This window comes from Schistocerca americana, chromosome 1 (assembly GCF_021461395.2).
Source record: "Schistocerca americana isolate TAMUIC-IGC-003095 chromosome 1, iqSchAmer2.1, whole genome shotgun sequence".
NCBI lineage: Eukaryota > Metazoa > Arthropoda > Insecta > Orthoptera > Acrididae > Schistocerca > Schistocerca americana.
The window spans coordinates 1158157173-1158181833 of record NC_060119.1 but is presented as its reverse complement, the minus strand read 5'-3'; the positions used below and the strand labels follow the sequence as shown (position 1 = coordinate 1158181833).

At 40.6% G+C, this 24661-nt stretch overlaps 1 protein-coding gene across 1 annotated transcript in view; it reads left to right on the top strand.

The window, feature by feature from the left end:
* Nucleotides 1-24661, top strand: part of LOC124597664 — a 307295-nt gene that overhangs the window by 21995 nt on the left and 260639 nt on the right. Inside the window, exon 2 of the mRNA XM_047135951.1 lies at nt 4291-4416. Coding sequence (XP_046991907.1) covers nt 4297-4416 — 120 coding nt within the window. The 5' untranslated portion in view covers nt 4291-4296. The remainder of the gene's footprint in view (nt 1-4290; nt 4417-24661) is intronic.

The window sequence follows — 24661 nt, the reverse complement described above, 5'->3', positions numbered from 1 at the left end:
GCCATCCAGAGCCTCAGTGATCCGTATCCGGTTCACCCTTTCGTGCAATGGATCCAACGCTCTCTTCAGCAGCTGGTGGACGTCGGTTCTCCGGTTAGCTTTATGTGGGTTCCTGGCCATGTCGGTATCCCTGGGAACGAAGCTGCAGATGCCGTGGCCAAGGCTGCGGTCCTCCAGCCTCGGACAGCTTCTTGTTGTGTCCCTTCGTCAGATTGTAGCAATGTCATTTGTCGGCGCATTTTATCGCTGTGGCATGCCGATTGGGCTGCACTTACGGACAACAAGCTTCAGGCCTTGAAACCTCTTCCCGCGGCTTTGACGTCCTCCTCCCGCCCTTCTCGGTGGGAGGAGGTCGTTTTGGCCCGGTTACGAATTGGACACTGCCGGTTCAGCCATCGCCATCTGCTGACGGCTGCGCCGGCGCCATTCTGCCCATGTGGGCAATTGCTGACGGCCCGCCACATTTTAACGTCCTGTCCGGATTTTAACACACTGCGTCTTGATCTTGGCCTGCCATGTAGTCTAGATGCCATTTTAGCGGATGACCCACGAGCAGCTGCTCGCGTTCTTCGTTTTATCGACTTGACCAACCTCTCTAAGGACTTTTGATTATGCTGGTTTTTTTTTTTAATCCTATGCCTGTCAGTCTGTCTTTTATCGTGTTTTCCCTTTAAACTTGTGCCTCGCGGTGCATTCCTAACGTAGTCTGGGCGCTAATGACCATTGAAGTTGTGCGCCCTAAAACCACAAAAAAAAAACAATCTTTCCACACTACAAGTTCTGCTGGCTCATTTCCAAACCGAGATCAAGTGATAGCACTGTTTCAGACATACTTAAATAAACAATTACAGAAAATGATCAGATTGAGGATGTCAGAAGCCCCAAGTCATTATAGATAGCAGGTGTTCAAAACACCATGATAATCGACTATGTAGCTCAACTATGTGAACTAAGCATTAATCAATGCTCAGTCACAAGCAAAACCAACTAAACACCAGCTAACCTCATTTTTCCAATCAGATCTTAGTGGAACACATAGCAGCGTTGTCAGGCAAAGTTGTACTTCGTGGCAGTGTGACCTCTGCCACTTATTTCTTGTAAATGGTGACTGGGTTGTAACTCAGTAAATAACAAACACCATTAACCACTGTTCCAGCAATAGTGCAACAAGCTGCAAACACACGAACCACCACTCGCAGTGACAGCACCATTCAACAATGGATTGCACTGGCCTGTAGCTTCATTGTGATCTGGCAACAGAACTATCAAGTGATGGCAGTTAATCAATGATGGTGATGATGATGACAGTGAGGTCCCATACTTTGAGGAGCGTAGGGGACAATGTGGGAGACCTGCACCGCTGACTAGGCGAGGTTCTAGGGAAGGTGGTTTGCCATTGCCATCCTCCGACTGTAATGGGGATGAATGGTTATGATGAAGACGACACAACACCCAGTCATCTCGAGGCAGGGAAAATCCCTGACCCCGCCGGGAATTGAACCCGGGACCTTGTGCGTGGGAAGCGAGAACACTACCGCAAGACCACAAGCTGCAAACATCATCAAACCTTTTACCAAACTCTAAACTGCCGAATTGCTATTGTGTCTTGGGGAACCAAACAGTTTGCAGGTCTACGGCAAATGTCAAACTCGGCATCTCCTCAGCAGAGCCCCTAGACAATGCTGTTATTGTGACCACAAGCAGCAAGCCACTGAGAGAAGCCACTGAGAGCCTCCCTGGCAGCATTTCATGCCTTATGACCACTCCGGAGTGATCCCAGGTGCGTTTTTATTCTTTATTTTAATTCATTGATGAACACTTGTTGAAGTGCTGCAGATTCACCTGTCTTTATGAAAAAAATTCAGGGCGCTAGCAACTTAGCTTGTACTGGCGCAAGTAGGGAAGCAAATAACTCATCCTGTTTGGTGACAATGGGTCTAGTATTTAAAGTTTTGTATAGTTTTGTGTAGGTGATTTTTGATAACTTAGGAGGTGGCTCATAAATCTGGTTGTATGTACAATTGAACACATACATTTGTTGTAATTTTAGTTCTTGAACAGTAGTTCTGTTCTTTTAAAAATTTGTAATAGAGAGAACTTTGCATATTTGCCCATTCCAAACTCGTAGTTTGATGAAGTTTCTCCTGTTACTTTGTCTTATGGTTCATCATCATTCATAATACAAGTCTTATTCAAATGTTAGCTTCAAGTTGTGAAAGCAACCAGTATGAAACCGCCCCATCTTCTGAAAACAATATGATAGACAGTATTGGTGTGGCTTAGGAGGATCAGCTCGTGCCAGAAATCTGGTCCTGAGAGGTTACCTTCCTTGCACTCCTAAGTGTTCACGTGTTGAATCATTATTTGTGAAAACTATTGATATCAATATAATGGAAGGAAACATTCCACGTGGGAAAAAATTATATATAAAAACAAAGATGAGGTGACTTACCGAACAAAAGCGCTGGCAGGTTGATAGACACACAAACAAACACAAACATACACACACAATTCAAGCTTTCGCAACAAACTGTTGCCTCATCAGGAAAGAGGGAAGGAGAGGGGAAGACGAAAGGAAGTGGGTTTTAAAGGAGAGGGTAAGGAGTCATTCCAATCCCGGGAGCGGAAAGACTTACCTTAGGGGGAAAAAAGGACAGGTATACACTCGCACACACGCACATATCCATGTCTGCTCATGTGTGGATGGATATGTGCGTGTGTGCGAGTGTATACCTGTCCTTTTTTCCCCCTAAGGTAAGTCTTTCCGCTCCCGGGATTGGAATGACTCCTTACCCTCTCCCTTAAAACCCACTTCCTTTCGTCTTCCCCTCTCCTTCCCTCTTTCCTGATGAGGCAACAGTTTGTTGCGAAAGCTTGAATTGTGTGTGTATGTTTGTGTTTGTTTGTGTTTGTTTGTGTGTCTATCGACCTGCCAGCGCTTTTGTTCGGTAAGTCACCTCATCTTTGTTTTTATATATAATTTTGTGAAAACTATTTTATATTGCAATAATTTGAATTGTCATTCTTCATCTTTCATTCAGTTTGCTTTCTATCTGTGGGCTACCCAGTGTTAAGAAGAAATGTTGTGGAATGTCCCAACCTGAGACAGCAGTATGACAGGCAGTGTTGGTACTGGTGTGTGTTGGGGAGGTCAGTGTTGCTGTAGGTCTGGCCCCATAAATCACCATTAGTCACTCTCTCAAATATTGACATTGCCACAAAATCTCTAAAAAGTCTTCAAAGTGTCCATGGGGCATTGTTGCAAAATGATTCTTTATAAGCAAAGGCTTTGTTTGTCTAACTGAATGGGTAAATATGGTAATGGAAAGTCTTTGGTGGCTTACAGATAATTTAGTGAGTGCAGGTAACAACTCACGGAGTAGCTGAGTTTTTGATAGGTGCATTAACATGACAGAAAAAGGTGCTAGCTTGCAACTCTATCTTCAGAGGTATGGAGTACACATCCACAAACAAACATCTGCACAGCCACTTTGTCCCGACTGCCTGCCTACAGTGCTGATGATTCTAAACTTAAACTGTTGAGTGAATTGTTATCTTCATTCTTTAAATTGTATTGTATTGTATGTTAACCGGGCACATAGAAACGATAAAGAGGCTCCATCCCCGCCGCAGCCGCAGTGGTCCAAAACCCCACGACAACTACTGCAGTCCGCTTCACCCCTCCACCGCCCTACACCGAACCCAGGGTTATTGTGCGGTTTGGCCCCCGGTGGCCCCCAGGGAACGTCTCACACCAGACGAGTGTAACCCCTATGTTTGCGTGATGTAGTAATGGTGGTGTACGCGTACATGGAAAACTTGTTTGCGCAGCAGTCGCTGACATAGTGTAACTGAGGCGGAGTAAGGGGAACCAGCCCACATTCGCCGAGGCAGATGGAAAACCGCCTAAAAACCATCCATAGACTGGCCGGTTTACCGGACCTCAACACAAATCCTCCGGGCGGATTCGTGCCAGGGACCAGGCGCTCCTTCCTGCTTGGAAAGCCGTGCGTTAGACTGCACGGCCAACTGGGCACGCCAGTCTTTAAATTAATTGTTACCAGTAAATGTATGCATTTATATTCATCAAGAGCACTGATAACCCTGCTGTTCAACACTTTAAAACCACCATCTTGGATGTGCTGGGTTTAGGTGCAACTAAAAAAATAATTTTTAAGGAAATAAGTATACACATGCTCTATGGTTGTTTTATTTTGTTATTCTTTTTTTAATGTTTTGTTGTGTTACTTTTGCTAAAATTGTGTGCTATTTAAAGGTTCTTTTTTTCAGGTTATCATGTCCCTGACAGTGCTGTCCAACCACAAGGAAGTAGAAAATGTACTGAATCCACAGTCAGTTGAAAACTGGGAGATACATTCAAATCTTAATCTGTCAAAACTAGTCTCAGTCCTCAAGGTTCAGTAAATTAGCTTAGTGCCTAAGAATATATCACAGACCTAAATCGATCACAGTTAACTCACATTTTGATGTACCTTAATGCCTTAGTTTCTATTTTGTACTGTACACACTCTGACTACTAAAACTTAGTTCCCAGCTGAGGACTGTAATGCAGTAAATAAAAAATCTCATTTTGGGACCGTAGAAAAGAAACCTTGGATATATTTCTTGTTTCGTAGACTTTCCTTAAAAAAATACAGTGTACACTTTGTATATTATTATGATGTACTGTAGAAAAGAGAATAATATTTGACATTGTTAATTATTGTTTGTACCATAATAGTCTGATTTAAATTAGTTATCTGCTGATGTTGAACTGTCCAAAGTTGATATTGTCATGAAAGGTAATGTCTGCAGGCAGCTACCACAGGCCTCCACTCTCAGCAGTGATAGAAAATTGGTTTAAAATATCTGTTTCCTGCAAAAATCTGGAATTCATGTACGATATTTCTGTAATGCGTCCAAGCATGTCAAAAATCTGTTGTTAATTTCAGTTAGGGCCAGGATTATGTTAGTTTTTTGAAACAGGTGAAATTTTTCCATCTGGAGAACAGCTCTAAACTTATCACATCGAAAAACTATTGAACTTGCTGAAATACTTTTCTTTTCATGTTGATTTATATAATGCGTTGGCTTGGCAATGGACCTTTACAAAGTTATGAATCACATTGCGTTTGCAGTGTATTAACTTTGGAAAACTGCATTTATTTGCAGTTTTGTCAATATCTAACTTGTAACAAGTATGAAGTATAAAGTCTATCTTCAGTAAAACTATAGAGAGGGGGAGGGAGGGGGGGAATGTCTTTCCTTCTCAACCTGTCTGGTAACTCTCCCCTGACCGGTGATTCTGGGCAACTCTTATGAATTCTCCCCATTACCTGAACTTCAACAGCCCTTTTCCTTCACTCCTCTCCATTCCCTTTCAACCGTTGTGCCAGGAGGAGGTCAGGAGCCACTGGCTCCAGAAGCTCACAGGTTTTAATACCTATACATGTGTTTCCTTTTGCTGCCGCTTGATGAATAGAAGGTCTCCCCCCCCTATGTATCCAAAATTTACGCTCTATCATTTTCATAATGTTGTTAATATTCCAACCTGAACTTTCCATTGTTTGACATTCCAGCTGAACGTAGACCTTCAACTAAGCTATAGATCTGTCTGGTAACACAAACGGGTCTTTTTAGCTTTCAGTTTCTTTGGCTTCACCTACTCGTAACCGAACTGCCACATTACAACCTAGCCTAGACTTTGGGCTACAGATTAGGCTGTCACCACAAGTAAGTTGTTTTAAGATTTCAGATTTGTTGATTTCACCAACTTTCAAGCAAACTTACACTTCAGACTTAACTGTCATCTTGTAATAAGTGACATAACCACAAAAAATAATCGAATATTTGTTTCAATCAATAATATTAGAAGAATTGCTGTTCATGGCGGGAATGAAAAACAAAAAAGCAAAAAATGAAACTGGAACGAATCTTATTCTGTTGGATTGTACACCAGTGCAACAGCCTGCAAAAAACAAAAATAATTGTGGCTCATTTTGATTCTGTTTCCTCCACATATACGTGGACAGTGGCTGTTGTAAAATGTCTTCCGTCATGCAGGGATCGTTTAATTACCAGCCCATGTGCCCTTTATAGTATTTGTATGGGCACCTGTTGTTGCTTCCTCTGAAGCCTGTTTGTGATTGACAGTAAAGTGCTGGAAACATTCATTTTTGAGACATTTATGCGTAGAAAAGCAGCCTGATATTAACTTTTCCCCCTGGCAAAATATTTTCTTTTACAATTTTCAAGTGAACAGCTTTAGATTGCTTAGGCAAAAAAAAATAAAAAAAATAAAAAAAAAAAAAATTATGTACATTTTTCAGTAACCCCAAATTCCCGTCTTCCCCTTTTTTTTGGTCCCCTCTCCCAGTTGTCTTTTTGGTGCACTGAGATTCATTGATCTCAACAGTCTGCCCTTCACCACAAAGTTTCTTATTTTGTCTCTGCCTTGGAGAACCAAATCACTTTTAATTATTCCACTTCATAGAATCCTTCATAATCACAGAATATCTCATGAAACTCAGAAGTAGATTGCAAAAAACAGTGAAGAAGACAAGGGTATCAGTTTCAATGCTAGAAATACATTGCCTCTTTTTTCACCTCTCATTGGTTATGTGAAACTATCATCCTATTATCCATGCGAAACTGATGTGTTGCCAACCTATGAGCAATAGAGAAACACCTCCGCAACTGCCACTGGCCCATATCTAGACATCAGCTGCAAGTGTATACAGGAGGCAGAAGACACAGAGTACCCTCCAGTACTTACATGTCCAAGGAAATGATGTGTCATTCTGATGGGTACCATGCCATGCTTGACTAGAGGGGAAAATGATGTGAATGGTGCAGCCAAGAGCGAAACATTTTGGTTCAAATTGGTGGTCTCTCAGATGTTTTTAAGTCACCAGTCTTCCGACTGGCTTATGCAGCCCACCACAAATTCTTCTCTTGTGCCAGCCTCTTCATCTCGCTCTTCCCACCCCACCCCAGCGGCACCAGCGGTTCTTTCACGAGTTTGTGCGTAGCGCACACAGTGTCCTGAGGGATTGCAGCCAGTTCTTCTTTCCTAAGCTGCATTTCCTTCACCGTGCCCCTCCCTCCCCCATCCTGGCTCCTTCGCTGCTGCACCCTCCTTCCCCTCTGTCAATGTTTTTATTTATGTCAACCTGCCTATCCATCTGGTTCCCTGTATTCCTTGCAGTTTTGTTCCTCTTGCCTGTTCTTTAATCGTTTTCAGCATTTTTCATTCCCCCATGGATTTGACCTCCACTTCTAAATTTTCTGTCTTTAGTGTCAGCCATCTGGGGAAGAACTCCATCTCTAGTGTCTACAGTGTGGAATCACCCCCCGCCCTTTCCTTCCCCTCTTTCTTCCCTGCCATAGCCCCCCTCCGCCCTGGTAATTCTTCAGCACACATAGCCAGTCCTGTCATGTACCCATCTGGCTGACCCCCCTGACAACACAGAGATCTCACTACTGATACCTGAGCTGTTACCTTCCCATGTATGCCAAGGAGTGGTTGCTTGTCATCCTGGGGTGTCGGAACTCCTGGCAATGGCCAGACAGCTGTTGCTGCGGCTGGCTGACACCTGTGGGGGAGAAGTCCTGATTGGAGTGGGTAGTATCAGAGTGTATGCTTGGTGCATGCTGCAAAAATCTGACCATTCTCAAATAGCCGTCTCTTTGAGTGATACTGTGTTGTATGACCCTGCAGCTTTCCCTTCTCTGGCTACATCCTGGGAATAGGACCGGGCCTCACTGTCTTGGGATGAAACAATTTCCTTGCTATCTGGTCTACTAGAACAGACGGGGACACATTCATCGCCATAAAGCCGTTTTTTTTTTTTTTTTTTTTGAGAATATCGAGGACAAGTTTGGCAAAGTGGAATCTCTTGGTAAGATGTGATTGGGTTTGCCTGTTGAGCAAAGCTTCTTCTGCTGCCCAGCCTTCAGCCCTTCATGCTTTTGAATGCCTTGGCGACGTCCTAGTGTCTATTAACCCTCAACTGCCACCTAATATGCTCGAGGGAGTGATTTTTCATAAGGGCCTCATCCTGCAATTTGATGAGGAACTTGTGACATTCGAATATGTTATTTCTTAGTTGATAGCCCTCGGTGTAGATGTACTGCATTGTGATACTGGCTGAAAAATGAGGGGTGGAAGTTCAACACTGACAGCTGTAAATGATGTAGTCGACAGTTGCACTGTTACTTTTCACAGTTCTTTACTTTCACTGTTCACAACCCCCTATATTACACATTTAATGTGGTCAGTTCAGTATTGGTTAACTTTTGATAAGCTTCATTAATAGTTTGCAGGCAAACATGAGCATAGTGCTGCAATAGTTTACTTTTGAGTATCTATGAGCAGAAAAAACCTAACTATACAAATCTTGCAGAATAACATCATACGTGTGGCACTATTGGATAGACGCTGTCATTATTTTAGCACATGGCCTATTTGTGTTACACTCATTTCGCGGTTAAGTTGATGCAATGTTGTTGACCTAACCAATACAGTTTCTCATCTGAAAATCGGCTGTGGGCTGACTTGTCTTGGGACCAAAAATTGGGCCTTTATATATATCCTCACAATAATAGGTACTGAAGCAGTACATTGTCCGATGTTTAAGTTACAGAAATTACTATTTATACGTAACTTGTTCAATTAACTGTATACATAGAAAAATTCCTTCTTTTTAACAATTTCTTCTGCTACAAGGGTTAAACTGAATTATTTGTTTAAATGATGTAATTAACAGATATAGTTATGCAAACAATGCTTTTGACAAATCTGGTAATTATTTTGGAATTAATTAAGGGCTGGCTTTGCTAATATGTTTTCGAATAGAGCCGAATAAATACTTAAGGAATCCTAGTGGTGGTTCTTCCAAATGTTTGCTATTAGTACAGAATTTGTTTGTTTATAAGTCAACAATAGAAATTAAGTCACAAAACAATTACTGACTTCAACCTATAACAAAAGATATTAACTAGGAATAGTCAAAATAAAGTAGGAAATTGATTACATAAGCAGAACTGAGCACAACTAGATCAGGTGTGGCCACCCTTTCTCTTTTATGAAAATGCAGGTTATAGTCATATATGTTAAAGGTAATTAGGCAAAAATGAAAATAAAATGAATTTAAGGAGGCAGATGGCAAAATAAGAGAGGAAGTAAAAAGATCCAAGCTTGCTTCATCACATTACTCCCTCATTTTATTGACCAGATGGATACTGCAAATAGCTGACTGGGCAATTCAATGACCACAAGTGACCTCAAAAGTGGATTTAACTATCTACACACAAAAAATATTACATAAGAAATCTCCTTATCAAAAGCTACAGTATATATGTTTTTCAAAAATGGTTCAAATGGCTCTAAACACTATGAAACTTAACATCTGAGGTCATCAGTCCCCTATGTTTTTCAAATTCCTACTTACGTGAACTGGCCATATCAAAATACCCATACAAAATATTTGCATATAGTGTATTGTGCAATGGCACAAAATATCCACAAGTTATATTTTAATAAAAATTAGGCATCTTTGTCATAAGTTATGTCCTTTTTGGGTAAACAAAGATTACATTCTAAAATACATATCACTTGATAAAAGTCCATTCTTGATTCAAATAGTAAATTGTCATGGGTTGCAAATAGTTGAATTACACTGCACGTTGCACTTCATTTTCAGACAGAAAATTTCACTTGTTTAGTGTTTAGTATTTCGCGCAAGCACTTTCACTCTTTTAATGAGTTTTAACACATTTTATCACCAAGTTGTCCACGCCTTCAATAGGTCCAAGTGGCAGTTAGTAAGGAAATGCACTTCTATCAGTTCCTTTGAAGGTGATTCTCCTCCACCACAGTACATGAAAATATTAAACAAAATACTATACTTTTGGTACACCTATTTTTACTTCTAAGTATAAGGAAAAAATATTTCACACTGATATTAAATAATAGTCTTTACCCCATAAATAAATACAATACACAGTTCTCATAACATCACAATAATTAGCACTAAAATTGACTATATTATGAAAGGTGGGGACTAGCAAAATTTTAAAATCAAGTGCACATTACATTTCAGATCATTACTCTAGGTCATAACTCTGTCTGAAACTGGTTAAACTGAAAGATTATTGTTTCTTTTCCACTTGCAAAATCACTAACATGCCAAGTCCTGATTTGAAATTCACATAATTGATGGACTCATCTTAATTTCTACAATATGTACATTACCTCCAGCAAAAACTCAAGATGTGCAGTAGCATGTATTTACTAATCATTACATTAAGAAAAAAGAATAGTTCAATTCAATTTATTGCTTGTAACACGTAATTTTACATGCATGTGTGTTTTCAATTAAGTATACCAGTTTTTACAATTACAGTTTTTTAGTTTACATTATTTCTTATTACATTTTAATTCATGATAAATTCAAGTTATAAGGGCATTTTAGCATAAGCCACTGCTTGACTGATTTTTTAAAAGTATCCCCTGTCAATATCTTAACTTCGTTTGGTAACAAGTTATTAAAAACAGCTCCTTTGACATAAGGGCTTTTCGCTATTAAAGTTAATCTTCTGTTAACCATATGAAAATCTTTTCTACGCCTTGTTTCATAGTTGTGAATATCCATGTTTCTTTTTGTGATCTTAGTGTCTTCTTTCACTAGTATTATAGTTTCTAGTATATACATGGCAAAAACTGTGAGAATATTGTGTCTAATGAATAGGGGTTTGCTAGAAGTTCCTGGTTTTACTTTTGTTATGATCCACAAGACTCGCTTCTGCAGTATGAAAACTTTTTTCATATTAGTTTTGCATGCCCCACCCCACCCCACAGTACTATCCCATAAGACAAGAAAGGATACACTAATCCATAATTTACAGTCCTTAGGGTTTTGGAATTAAGATATGGTGATAATCTTCTTAATACAAATAGACTGGGTGTTATTTTTTTACAGACATAATCGGCTTCCTGCTTCCATGAAAGTCGATCATCTACGTATAAATCCAAGAATTTACAATCTGTACAGGATTTTGGTACAATTTCATCAATCACAGTATTTTGTCTGTTTGGACCACTTGGTTTAAAACGAATAATATTAGTTTTTTTCTATGTTTACTTTTAGGTTCTCTCTTTCAAAGTGAGCCCTTGCCTTTTCAGTAAAGTTATGTATCTCTTCAACTAGGCTGGGCTAGTAGACACCAGATGTATAATCATTTGTATACATAGTGATCAATTGCTTATTGTCCAGAGAACTTGGGAAATCATTTACATAGTATATGAATAGGACTGGACCTAAAGTAGAGTCATGGGGAACACCAAAATGTATATTTCTTATACTTTACCTTCTTCTCTCCAGTATTTGTCCATTAGAGTACATAACCTCCGTGCGCTGTTGTGTACCCTTTAAATATGTTTCTAGCAATTGCATGAGTTTTCCAGTGACACCACTCTTTGCAATTTTTGATAAGAGCACGCCATGATGAACTCTGTCAAAAGCCCTTGAGAGGTCCAGGAATACTCCTGCTGCTTGGGAGTTTTCATTTATTTTTTCAACTATATTATGGACAAATTGCACTGCTGCTGATGTGGTACTTCGACCTCTTCCGAAACCATTCTGGAAATCACTTAATATGTCAGCATTGTTGTAATGTTCCAAGATTTTTTTAATGTTATTTTCTCTATCAGTTTGCTGAAAGTTGAGATTAGGGCAATGGGTCTGTAGATCTGTACATGCTTTATTTCCCCCTTTTTGTGTATTGGTTTCACTACAGATAGTTTTAACTTGTTAAGGAACACACCGTCTTTGAGAACACAGTTTGTTAGATGAACTAGTGGTCACCATCATATAACTTAATTACTACTTGAATCACAATTAAGGGGATGGAAGTTGCACCAAATCATTGCCTGCTTCTCCACTCAACTCTTGAGTACTACTCTCATTCAACCAGAAAATTAAATCCTCATAAAATGTTGACCAAATAGTTGACCTGTCAGAATATTCACATCACTCTAACACCACAGTTATCAGTTAATCAGCAAAATTACTTTTCATGATTCCAGTCTTATCACCATAAGCTCGTAATTCCTCAGAACACAACTAGAAGTTTTCAGATACTCTATAGATCTGATAGTGCAGCATTATATGACTTGCACCTCACTAAAATATTGCCCTTTCTGTTAAGCTCTCATTCCTAGCTACAGTGTCATGAATTGCAGAATATACACAGTACCCAATTTTGCCTAGGTCAAAAATAGATAATCAGTATAGTTACACCACATTTGTTTGTATACAGTTTTCTTTTTCATTACTCAATCTTGTCTGTCAGCTCCATTATTTTACTTACATTTCTTACCTTGTTAGCTAGTGGAATGTGTTTTGAACACATTCCACTACTTAACAAGGTGTGTGTGTGTGTGTGTGTGTGTGTGTGTGTGTGTGTGTGTGTGTGTTCTGATTGCACTGAACACAAACACTTCTATTATACCACACACTTCTATTATACCACAATTAATATTAAGACCTAGTATTCAAGATGGTTTTTTATTGCATATTGCCTCTGCTGCTGCCCTCATGAGCTGATTACTTCAGATATTAATTATTGTTTCCAGGCAATCTGCACCTTCTCCTCCATATATGCTGACACTTTCATTTTCTGTTTACCTTACCTCCTTGTTTGACAGAAATCCTTTAACTGTGACACCAATTTACTTTCGTTATATTCTATAAAACCAGAATAAACACAGTATCTCATAGATTTTTACCAAATACCACTGCTGTTTTTTTCAAATTGCCATTTTTCCATCTTCTTATGATTCCATTAATTATCACTAACACACCATAATATATATAGGTAACACTAGAGAAACCTTTTTTAAAATATTCCTGTACTAAAGTATACTTCTGTACAAAATTACGTGAAAGTCGAAGATAGGATGTTCCTGATTCACTTGTAAACTACAGATAGAATTGGAGAAGAGGTAACCTAAGGAAACACGAAAAATGAGACACAGCTGGGGTAAGCATGATCGCCACATAATGAATCCAAGACAGAATGTTGAACCCCATACTTGCTATTTGCACAGGAAATTAGTCCCAAATATTACATCAATGTTGAGATTTTGACTCACCAATAAATTGCACTCCAACAGCTGTCCTGCCAATTCCACAGTTAATAACAACTCTTATTTCACACTCTGTGGTAGCTTACCTGTAGCACCAATAATAATTTTTATTTCAGAAACATGCACCACTACTAGCACCACAGTTATACCCTCTGTGTTCTTAATAGATTCAAGAAATGCATGTGAAATGCCATTCAAATCACTACCACTGTCCAGTAAACACTTAACGTGTATACCTTGTCCACTTGCTGTTATTACAGGGTGCCACACTTCCTTTTTACTTACCATGTGATCTTCTTCATACAGCAAATCCTCATTAATCCTTTCCCTGGAAAAACTATCATCCTGCTTACCAAAATAATCATCAGACGCAGTCAAATGACAGATGATATGGTTCTCTTCCTCATTACCACTCTCAAACTCTAATTCTTCATTAGGCCTAATATTATTCTCTTTTATCCTCTTGTTACTTAACACTATGCCATCATTATCAGTTATAAATTCAAATATCTCGTACTCATCACTACTGGATTTGTCACTGCTATCATTATTACAACTACTGTCAGAATCAGACCCACTGTCACTTTCATTGCCCTCAAATACTAGGCTGATTAGTTGATCCTTGTTTCCAGTATTAGACCACAAAGCAAAACACATGAATTTCTTATGTTCGCTTAAAACTTTACCATCCATTTTGCCATTTTGGACATCCTGAGCAACAGCAACACACTGTGTTTCATCACTTAATTCTATTATAGTAACTTTATCCTCTCTTTTTACAGGATAAACATTGCTGCACGCCCCATCATTCAACATCTCACTAGAATTAGAATTTACACTTGTCTTACAACTATCATTCACATTACCCTTAACTGTGATTACAGCACTTTTATACTCATATATATGTGGCTCTTCATCACTACCTGCTCTAGTGCGAGCCAAAACTGGAGCATTATCTAGTTTAAATGGTTTGATCCAGAATTAAAATCATCTCCTCCATTTCTGTTACTTGAATTTCTCCTACCATTTCTGTGCCCATTCTGGCTATCCTCCACCCAACGATTCCTTGAATTTTTACTATAATTAGTCCTGTTCATCCTGTGTACCTGAAGTTCTCTCTCTGATTTATTATGTCATCAAAATTCCTCCTACGATCTTTTACTGAGAACTTCACCCTCTCCAGTTTATCAACATAATTCAAAAATCACTAATATTACCCCTAGGTGCAGGTATAAACAATTCTCTAACTTTCTGAGGCAACTGAATTTCTAAACCGATAATTATTGATTCACTACCTAGCTTTATGTCCAAATATTTCAGATTGTTATTTCCAAAGCTGACGGAAACCTTTCAAGTGCCCTTCCTAAAGTTAAATCTCTCTCATCCACAAAATTCACTCAAAATTCTCTGGTGCTTCTCTTCATCTAAAAAGGCTTTCTTAAAGCTATGCCATGAAGTACAACTATCAGCTACCTGAACTACCCATCCATAAGCACCCCCTTTCAAAAAACCTCTCACAAATGACATTGTCTCTTTGTCATTGCTTGTTTCAGGCAAATCATTAAATTCCCTAATGAAATCCAGTGGATGCATTCCCCAATATGGTTCAAAATTATTAAATTTCTTACAACTAACAAATGAAGGACTGTTTGGGACACTACATACTCCATGCTTTTTTAGCTTTTGTACTGTTTCCATCTTTTTCTCTATTTCAGCCAATTTTAAATCTACATTTTTATTTACTTTTACCAGTTTTTCCTCTATCACTTCTGCAAACTTGGTTTCTACCTCCATTTCTAAACCATTTTTAATCTAATTGATTTGGTTCTCAATTTTAACCCTATTTTCAGCACACAGTTTCCTGGCTGCTTTGACTTCATCTTTACACTGCTTCTTGGAAGCCTCCACCTTCCTACTACAGTCACCACAAAGTTTCTTTCTCTCTTCTCCACATTTACTGCTCATTAATGTTAATTTCTCATTAGTGTTACGTACTACTTTCTTTATCTTTTCATCACAATCTTTAGCTACTGCCTCAACCTTCTTATTAATTCTGTAAGATTAGAGCTGACTACCTTAATTTGCTTTTTAATTTCTTTCTTCAGTTCATCCTGTAAGGTAGTCATGTCTTCTTTCATACTGTTCTCCACCGTACTAATGTCTTTTTTCACACTATTTTCTACTATACTAATGTCTTCTTTCGTACTCATGCTACTCATAATTTGCCTTAACATCGCTTCCAATTTTCCGTCTGCCATAAACTTCTGCCCTTGCTGACTTTCACTACTAGATTCCTCCCCCTTAGCCTTAACGATTTCATCCACTTCAGTACTGTTTTCATCTATTTCGCTCATGTCACCACACAATGTAGATGACGCTTTTACCATTTCATCTACAATAGGACTTTCATCCCCATCATTTAAAGTTACTTTCATGTCTGATTTATAGCTACTATCATCTACAGAACCAGTCTCCATTAAGTCTTTTCGTTCATTTAAAAACTTAACCTCTAGAGCTTTGTTATCAATCACATCACTCTCCTGTTGTCCATTTTCCCCCATCACACTGTCTTGTTCGTTAAGGCCACTCCTTATGTATCACTTAATATAAAATGGCTTTTGCTATGAATTACCTTATCTTTATTCACTTATCTCCTGCTGCTGCTGCTGCTGCGGTTGTCATCTCGATTCGTCATCTGCATGGCTGCTACAAGTTGTAATTTTTTTGGTGAGGCGTGTTGTTTATCACGGTCGGCTGCGTCCACCTGTGTGCTGATTGGCTACTCCTGCACTCAATGGCTGCTTCAACAGAATCCACTCGCTTATTGGCTGCTATCATACTGTGGCCAGGAAACCCATGCATTGATTAGCTGTTACACCTGATTGGCTGTTGCACCTCCTCCATTAAAATCACTGTAGTGTAAACTGTTCTTGAGTTTACGGTTCAAAGTTCGCGAGTCCTAGTTTATTGTGCCCAAATACAATAGTCCTCACCCGGAAGGGTGCCAGATGTGACGTTCACCTGTTTTATTTCTTCGTTGAAAATCCTCGGTGTAGATGTACTATGTTGTTATACTTTCTTTGTTGAAAATCCTCGGTGTAGATGTACTGCGTTGTTATACTGGCTGAAAAATGAATAATGGGGGATGGAAGTTCAACACTTGACTGCTGTAAATAATGTAGCTGACCATTGCACAGTTACGTTTCACAGTTCTTTACTTTCACTGTTCACAACCTCCAATATTACACAGTTAATATTGGTTAATTTTTGATAAGCCTCATTAATAGTTTGCTGCGTGGTGTGGGATCCTTACCAGTTAGGATTAACAGAGGACATCAAGAAAGTGCAAAGAAGGGCAGCTTGTTTCGTGTTATTGCGCAACAGGGGTGAGAGTGTTACTGATTAATACGCGAGCTGGGGTGGCAGTCACTGAAACAAAGGCGCTTTTCTTTGCGGTGAGATCTATTTACGAAATTTCAATCACCAACTTTCTTTTCTGAATGCAAAAATATTTTGTTGACACCCACCTATGTAGGGAGAAATGATCTTCATAATAAAATAACAGAAATCGGAGCTCGAACAGAAAGATTTAGGTGTTTCTTTTTCCCACGTGCCATTCGTGGAGTACAAAAGGCACGCCTAGTGTTGGAAGTTAGCAAAGTTTAGGCCAGTCTTGGAGGTCGAACAATTAAATGAAATGGACAATGGAAGGGGAAGCGGTTCATGTTAACTTACGTTGGTGGCTGATCAGGACGAGCAGAGCCAGAGGCTCTACCTTCCAAAAAGATGTCTGTTCTGCTCGAGGTCTGGATTACAAGAGAGAGAAGCAAGTGTGTTCTGCACCGCGGAACACTCCAGCGTCTGCACATGTGATTGGTATCCTGCGCACGCTGTTGGCTAAAACCAATGGTGTGAATTCACAAGCAGTTTCAGCAGAGGGGTCAGGGCATCTCCTGTCAGCAGCTTTAACAGGAGAGAACCACCTCAATTTTGAAATGCAAGCAACTTGTGTCACAGAGACACGGCATGAATTACTCTGGGAGAAAACTTGTATAGATTCCACTGGGCCTTTGAAATAAATTTCTTAAACCAATTCCCTAAAATATTCCTTGACTGGCTGCCATCGTGTACAGCTGTTTCCTTTCTGGGGATATATGCCTTTTCATCGCAGGTTTGGTCCGAGCTCCATTCCCCACTGCGGGGGGAGTTATTCCTGCCTGTAGGTATTCCTGCCTGTTGTAAGAGGCGACTAAAAGGAGTCTCACAAGTTCCAGCCTTTATGTGATGGTCCCCTGTAGGTTTTGACCTCCATTTTTCAAAATTTTCCTGAAGAGTGAGCCAACTGGGGAAGGGTGCCTTACATGATGCATAGTGTTCATCATACACTTAGACCTCTTGCATCCTTCGTTGACGTGGATCTGCACTTCTGCTCATTCTCCAGCTGTTAGATGAGGTCACCTTCTTGGGTGTGTTTTTCTCCATCCTCTATGCAGTATCGCTTTCTGCGCTGTCGACGATAATGGACTTCTTAGCTCGTTTGCACCTGATATCCAATACAGTAGCCAGTCGGTTGTGGTGGGGCTGCCATGTATGCTGTTGGTTGTATCCCTCTGACCACAGAGGGATCTTCAGCTGATGCCTGCGCCGTTAGCTCTCCATGTATGCAAGGAGTAGAGGCCCGTCACTCTGGGGCTTCGGGACTCCCGGCAATGGCCATCCTGCCAGGTGGCCTTTGCTGCGGCTGAGTGGCGCCTGTGGGGAGGGCCTCTGGTCAGAGCGGGTGGCATCAGAGCAGATGACAGGCCATGAAATGTAGTACATCGTCTCTTGCTGGTGGTCATACACCAGCAGTCCCTAAGCGATCAAGGTCTAACTCCAATGCTAAGAAATACGACCCCAAATCGCTCTCCCCCCTCCTCCCGGCCACACCATCGGAGGAATGTCATGCTAAGGTTGGCAGTGAAGCTTATTAACCCCGGTACCTCGTATGTACAAGAGTTGATGGGGAATCTTTCTTGTCAGTGAAACCCAGTTTTTTGTTTGGAGGACAAGTTTGGGGAGGTGGAGGGCTCGTCAAAAATGCGGTCATGGTCGGTCTTGATCAAAACGGCATCACCTGCCCAGTCACGGGCACTACTTGCCTGTGACAAGCTGGGGGATGTTTCTGTTTCCATCATGCCCCATAAGAACTTAACCCTTTATTTGACAAATGGTGAAAATAAAAACAAAAAAAATTTCAGTGGTTATAATTATTTATTATGCTTAAAGAAATACAATTCAGTTAGTTTTAGAAATTTTTGACAAAAATTATGAAAATTATGAAATGTTGCTTACAAGCAACATTGCCAGCAATAGACCACATTTATACATATTATAGAAAAAAAAGTGTTTGCCAATAACCTCAAGCAAAAGGTTTCCTGTGCGTGAATAATTTAATTTATAAACACATTTATGCATTCCTACTGTGTAATAGAACTGTTTCATTTTCCCTTCTAGTTCTTCTTGCAATGGAATTTTTGGAAACAGTTCCTCTTTGGAACGAAGCACAATACTAGATTGCATTTTGAACACATGACTGTAGAGTATCCAGCTGGACAATAACGACAATGATCTTTGGGACCGTATATAGGCCAGTGCTCCATATTATCAAATCGGACATCTTGTCTAACAGTCAGAGCTGTTGGCTCCCTCCTCTTCTTTTGTGGTGGTGTTATGTCTGTTGAGGGCCTTCCTACTGTCCTTTTCCCTGAAAACATCAAACCATTGGCAATATCTACCCTGAATGACTTCAATGAGGTCTTCTTGTCCATAGATTCTCTTCAAAATACCAGCCAGGCATTTCCAACACTCAGATCTAGCATAAATCCAAACAATCTCATGTACCAACGCCTAGTTTTCATTGGTACTCTGTAGAGCTCTATCAGCATACCAGCAAGATCAACTCCTCCCATATGCTTGTTGTAGTGACGTACAATACTGGGACAGGGCACATCAATTCTTCTTTTTTCATTGCTGTCCCATCGATTTACTGTTGAGAGTGGTTGGACGCCACAAAATGAGCTTGCAAATGTCACGATTTTATTGTCTGCCCACCTTACTAAAATGAGGTCTGAGTGACTGTCCTTCCTGTAGCCATAGTTGCCTCGTCCTTGTTTCAGTAACTGCTTCTCTTGTAGAGGACAGTTCTTTATTCGGTTCTTCCTTGTGGTGCCCATGGACTCAATGTTTTGATTTTTTTAAAGTATGTTATAAGTTCAAGGCTGCAAAAGAAATCGTCAAAATAAACTCTGGGAGAAATATCTCTTGGAATACTTTTGCAAAGTGTAACCACAACTTGTCCTCCAATTCCAAATACTTTCTCGACATCAGCAAGATCAGTTATCATCCCCTTGCCAGTATAGAGAAGAAAATCATAGACAACTCCAGACACACCAGCACGAACAAAAATCATGTATGGCTTGTTTTGAATATATTGGCGCAAATTACCTGCTCTTGTACCTTTATATGGAACCATCATCTCATCTATAGAAAATTCCGACTCTTGTTTCTGCTCATGGCAGTTCTTTACAATTGACTCAAGAACAGGTCTTATTTTGAAAAGTCTGTCAGAAGAGTTCACAGCATTCTCATTGTTCGTAAAATGCAGGTATCGGCGGAGTTTCTGAAAGCGCTTCAAACTGAAAATGCTGGTGATTTTTCCACAATTCATTGACTGAGACCAATAGTCAGTGTACGAAGGTTTAGAAACAAGACCCATGTATATCAGAACACCGAAAAATTGTTCCATTTCGTTTATATTGGTGTTTACTGACGTGGTAGTTCATTGCACAGAGTATAAGTTCGTTTCCTGCACAATTTTGTCAATTAGTTCTGAATCAAAGAATCTTCTGAAATAGACCAGTGGTGTATTGCCTTCATCAGGAAACACAGCAGAGAAACTTTCTGCCCTAGCAGTTATATCTTCCTTTACCCACATGTGACTGCTTTTGTAATTTTCTTTTTCACTTGAGTGGCACTTGCACTAGAAGGATTCACTGCAGAAGGTCTTTGCACATGTTCAGCTTCTGAGATTTCACTTCCTGAATCAGAATCAGTTTCTGGTATAACTAGGATATGGAACTGAGATTGACGCTCTGGAATATAGTCTGGATCATCATCACTACAGTCTGCCAAAACTTCGAGTTCAGAGTCCTCAGATTCACTTAGATCAGACAAAGCCGGGTTTTCTGGTGGAACTACTATTCCTCTCGCTTTTTTAATTTCATAAAATATTGTGGAATCCATAGCTAAAAAGCCCTTGAAAATAAAAATGTCTACTCTGTCACACCGTAAGCATATGTAATATACGAATGACCCATGTCCCAGCTATGGGCAATGTTGCTCACAGGCAACATAAAGTTTTATACTATTTACGTAATTCTAAACAGTATTAGATTGAAATATTTGTGCTGTAACCTTACCTCTGGGTATTTCTTGAGGAAAATCTGCTAATATTACTGCCAGTTTATTGAAATCCACTCTTTCAGAACCAAAATAAGACACCCCTGTTGCTCACACGAGGAGATCTCTGTAACACCACTGCACAAACTGCCATCTCGTGTGGAAAACCTTGAACTATTACAACAACTGGCATTCACAGTGTTTAAAGGAATGTTGCCTGGAGGCAACAATGCCAGTAAAATGCACTGGGAAGTGTTTGTTGTCCCATAAGGCCAATGTAAATTTGATGTTGCTTGAGAGCAACACTGCCAAATAAGGGATTAAATACGGTCCAAGGTATCATATTTCACAGGGACCTTCTTTTGCAATCTGACAATGAGCTGTGCACCAATTTAGAGCAGCGAGATGTATATTTTGTCAGGCGCATCCACTGGGGTCCGAGGTATAATCAGGTTGCCACCGGTGCTTTCATCTTGGCCTTCGAGGGTGACACATTACCCGAGAAGGTCAAGGTGATGGTCTACCACTGTGACATAAAGCCATATATCCCTCCCCTGATGCGGTGCTTTAAGTGCTGGAAGTTCAGCCATATGTCTTCACACTGTACTTCCAGCATCACATGTCGAGATTGTGGACATCCATGACATCCCGATTCTCTATGTGCCCTGCCTCCCGTCTACATCTACATCCATACTCCGCAAGCCACCTGACGGTGTGTGGCGGAAGGTACCCTGAGTACCTCTATCGGTTCTCCCTTCTATTCCAGTCTCGTATTGTTCGTGGAAAGAAGGATTGTCTGTATGTTTCTGTGTGGGCTCTAATCTCTCTGATTTTATCCTCATGGTCTCTTCGCAAGATATACGTAGGAGGGAGCAATATACTGCTGGACTCTTCGGTGAAGGTATGTTCTCGAAACTTTAACAAAAGCCCGTACCGAGCTACTGAGCATCTCTCCTGTAGAGTCTTCCACTGGAGTTTATCTATCATCTCCATAACGCTTTCGCGATTACTAAATGATCCTGTAACAAAGTGCGCTGCTCTCCGTTGGATCTTCTCTATCTCTTCTATCAACCCTATCTGGTACGGATCCCACACCGCTGAGCAGTATTCAAGCAGTGGGCGAACGAGTGTACTGTAACCTACTTCCTTTGTTTTCGGATTGCATTTCCTTAGGATTCTTCCAATGAGCCTCAGTCTGGCATCTGCTTTACCGACGATCAACTTTATATGATCATTCCATTTTAAATCACTTCTAATGCGTACTCCCAGATAATTTATGGAATTAACTGCTTCCAGTTGCTGACCTGCTATTTTGTAGCTAAATGATAAGGGATCTATGTATTCGCAGCACATTACACTTGTCTACATTGAGATTCAATTGCCATTCCCTGCACCATGCGTCAATTAGCTGCAGATCCTCCTGCATTTCAGTACAATTTTCCATTGTTGACTGTGTCAACTGTGGAGAGCATCATTCACCTTGCTCGCCAGACTGCAGGATTTTACAGAAAGAGAGGAAAATCATGGAATATAAGACCCTGGACCGACTGACATACACTGAAGCTAAGAGAAAATATGAGAGGCTACATCCTGTGCATATGACGTCAACCTACACTGCCACTACGACAACGGTTCTACCATCTTCCATTCCACTGTGTACAGTTGCCTCTGAGCCATCAGACCCCACCTGCCCCCTTGATGGGGGAGGGGGATGCGGGGGAGGGGGGGTGGGGGGGGGGGGGGAGCACTTCCATCCCTGTTGCTCCTGCACAACCTACTTCTCAGCTGGAGAGGCATAAGTCTTCTTCGGCTCCTCTCGCCAGGAAGGGATCCCTTGGGTCACTCCCTTCCCAGGTTCCTACCAGTGCCAAAGCTGACACCTGCCAGTGGCTGAAGCAACCACAGGTAGCTGATCATAGATCTTCACGGTCCTCCTCAGTCCCTGAGACTGAATCAGTGAAGCCCTCCCATCCGGACAAACCCAAGGAGCAGCGAGAGAGACCTCAAAAGAATAAGATCTCCAAGAACCGAGGCACTGCAGTGGCACCCACACCACCACTACCTACAAGCTCTGTGTCTGAGGATGAGGTGGAGATTCTGGTGTCCGCTGAGGACCCAGATCTTGCTGGGCCCCCAGACACAATAGATGTCAATCGCACAGGTACTCATCTCATAGCAGCAGGTGACCCTGAGGCATACACTGCCTCATTGTGTTTCATGCTTTCCCAGTCTCACAATCATCTAATCCTCCAGTGGAATTGCAGCGGTTTTTTCCACCACCTGGCTGAGCTGTGGCAACTGATTAGCATTACACCTGCTTTCTGCATTGCCCTCCAGGAAACCTGGTTCCTGGCAATGCAGACCTCTGCCCTCCACGGCTATAAGGGATATTACAGGTACCATAGCGACTATAATAGTGTGTCAGATGGAGTTTGCGTTTATGTCCTGAACTCAGTATGTAGTGTACCTGTGCCCCTTCAAACCACTCTTGAAACTGTGGCTCTCAGGTTAGGACGACACAGGAAATAACCGTCTGCAACGTATATCTTCCTCCAGTTGGTGCAGTACCTCTGAACATATTGGCTGTACTGATTGATCAACTCCGTAAACCTTTCCTACTTTTGGGGGATTTTAACACGCATAACCCCTTGTGGGGTGGCACCATGCTTTCTGGTCAAGGTAGGGAGTTCAATACGAAATGATTATATGGCATTTATTGGCCAGGATATACCCTTCGGGGTTTGGCCTCCGTATTGCAAGTCGTTTTTTTAGTTGTTGCCACTTCAGCGACTTGGTGTCAATGATGATGAAAATGATGATGGACACACAACACTCAGTCCCCTGCTGGGAATTGAGCCCAGGCCTACTTGTGTGGTAGGTGGTAACACTACCGTTGCACTATGGAGGTGGATAGGTAGGTAGAAAATTTACTTTCACAACTCGACCTCTTTCTCTTAAATACAGATGCCGCCACACATTTCAGTGTGGCACATGGCACAGGGCAGGAAGGTGCTGGAGGCAGATCACTAGGCTCCTCCATGCCCTGCCGGCACATTTGATGGTTCACAGTAAGCAACAATGCTCTGGGGAGCAGGGCGGGCTGGAACAGCCTGGTGTGTGTTGTTGTTGTCTGACTCACAATTGGCACTCACGCGTGCAATGTGCAAACAAACCAGTTATCATTCAGTTACTGTTTTCTAAGTAGTCGGGAAGACCGGAAGAGTAGTTTTAGTCATACAAATTTTATTTGACACTGTCAAGTTCTAACATGAATTTAGGTATTCTTAGGATTTTTAAAAATGAGTTACAATCAGGTTCTTACATGAAATTAGATATTTTAAGTACTATAAAATTACAAGTTTTGATAAAATATTTGTGTAATTCTTAGCTGGGAAGACCACGAGAGAATACTAGTCACAAAAATTTTTATTTAATTAGATTTTTAAAATTTAGGTATAATCATGTACTAATCTGAAATTAGGTATTTTTAGGTAGTATAAAACTAGCTTTTTCAATCATAAATTGGCGTGATTCGTTTATGGTCAACTTTTATTGCCTTTATTTAATGAGGAACAAAATAGATTTTGCCTAAAATCTGAGGTCTAGTTATCGCTTCCACTTTATTTGATCTTAAGTCTTCCAAAGCTCTTTTAAATTCTGATTCTAATACTGTATCCCTATCTACGTTATATTGACTCCTATTTCTTCTTGTGTCATGTCATCAGACAAGTCTTTCTCCCCCACCCCCACCCCCACACACCCCTCCTCCCTCCTGCATAGTGGCTTTCAGTGTTCTCTTTCCACTTATCCACTCTTTACTTTATATTTCTCAGTAGGATTCCTATTGCAGTCTTAATGTTAGCATCCTTATTTTTAATTTCACTGTAAGTTGTTTTGACTTTTGTATATGCTGAGTCAGCCCTGACAATCATTTTAGTATTAACATTATCAAAGCCAGTGACCCAGCAAGGGAAAAATCTTTTGTTAGTGATGTGGAAAGAAAGGTTCTTAAGAAGGCTTCACAGAGGACACTGTCCAGAGGCACATGACTGTGTCATCCAGCAGGAAGAC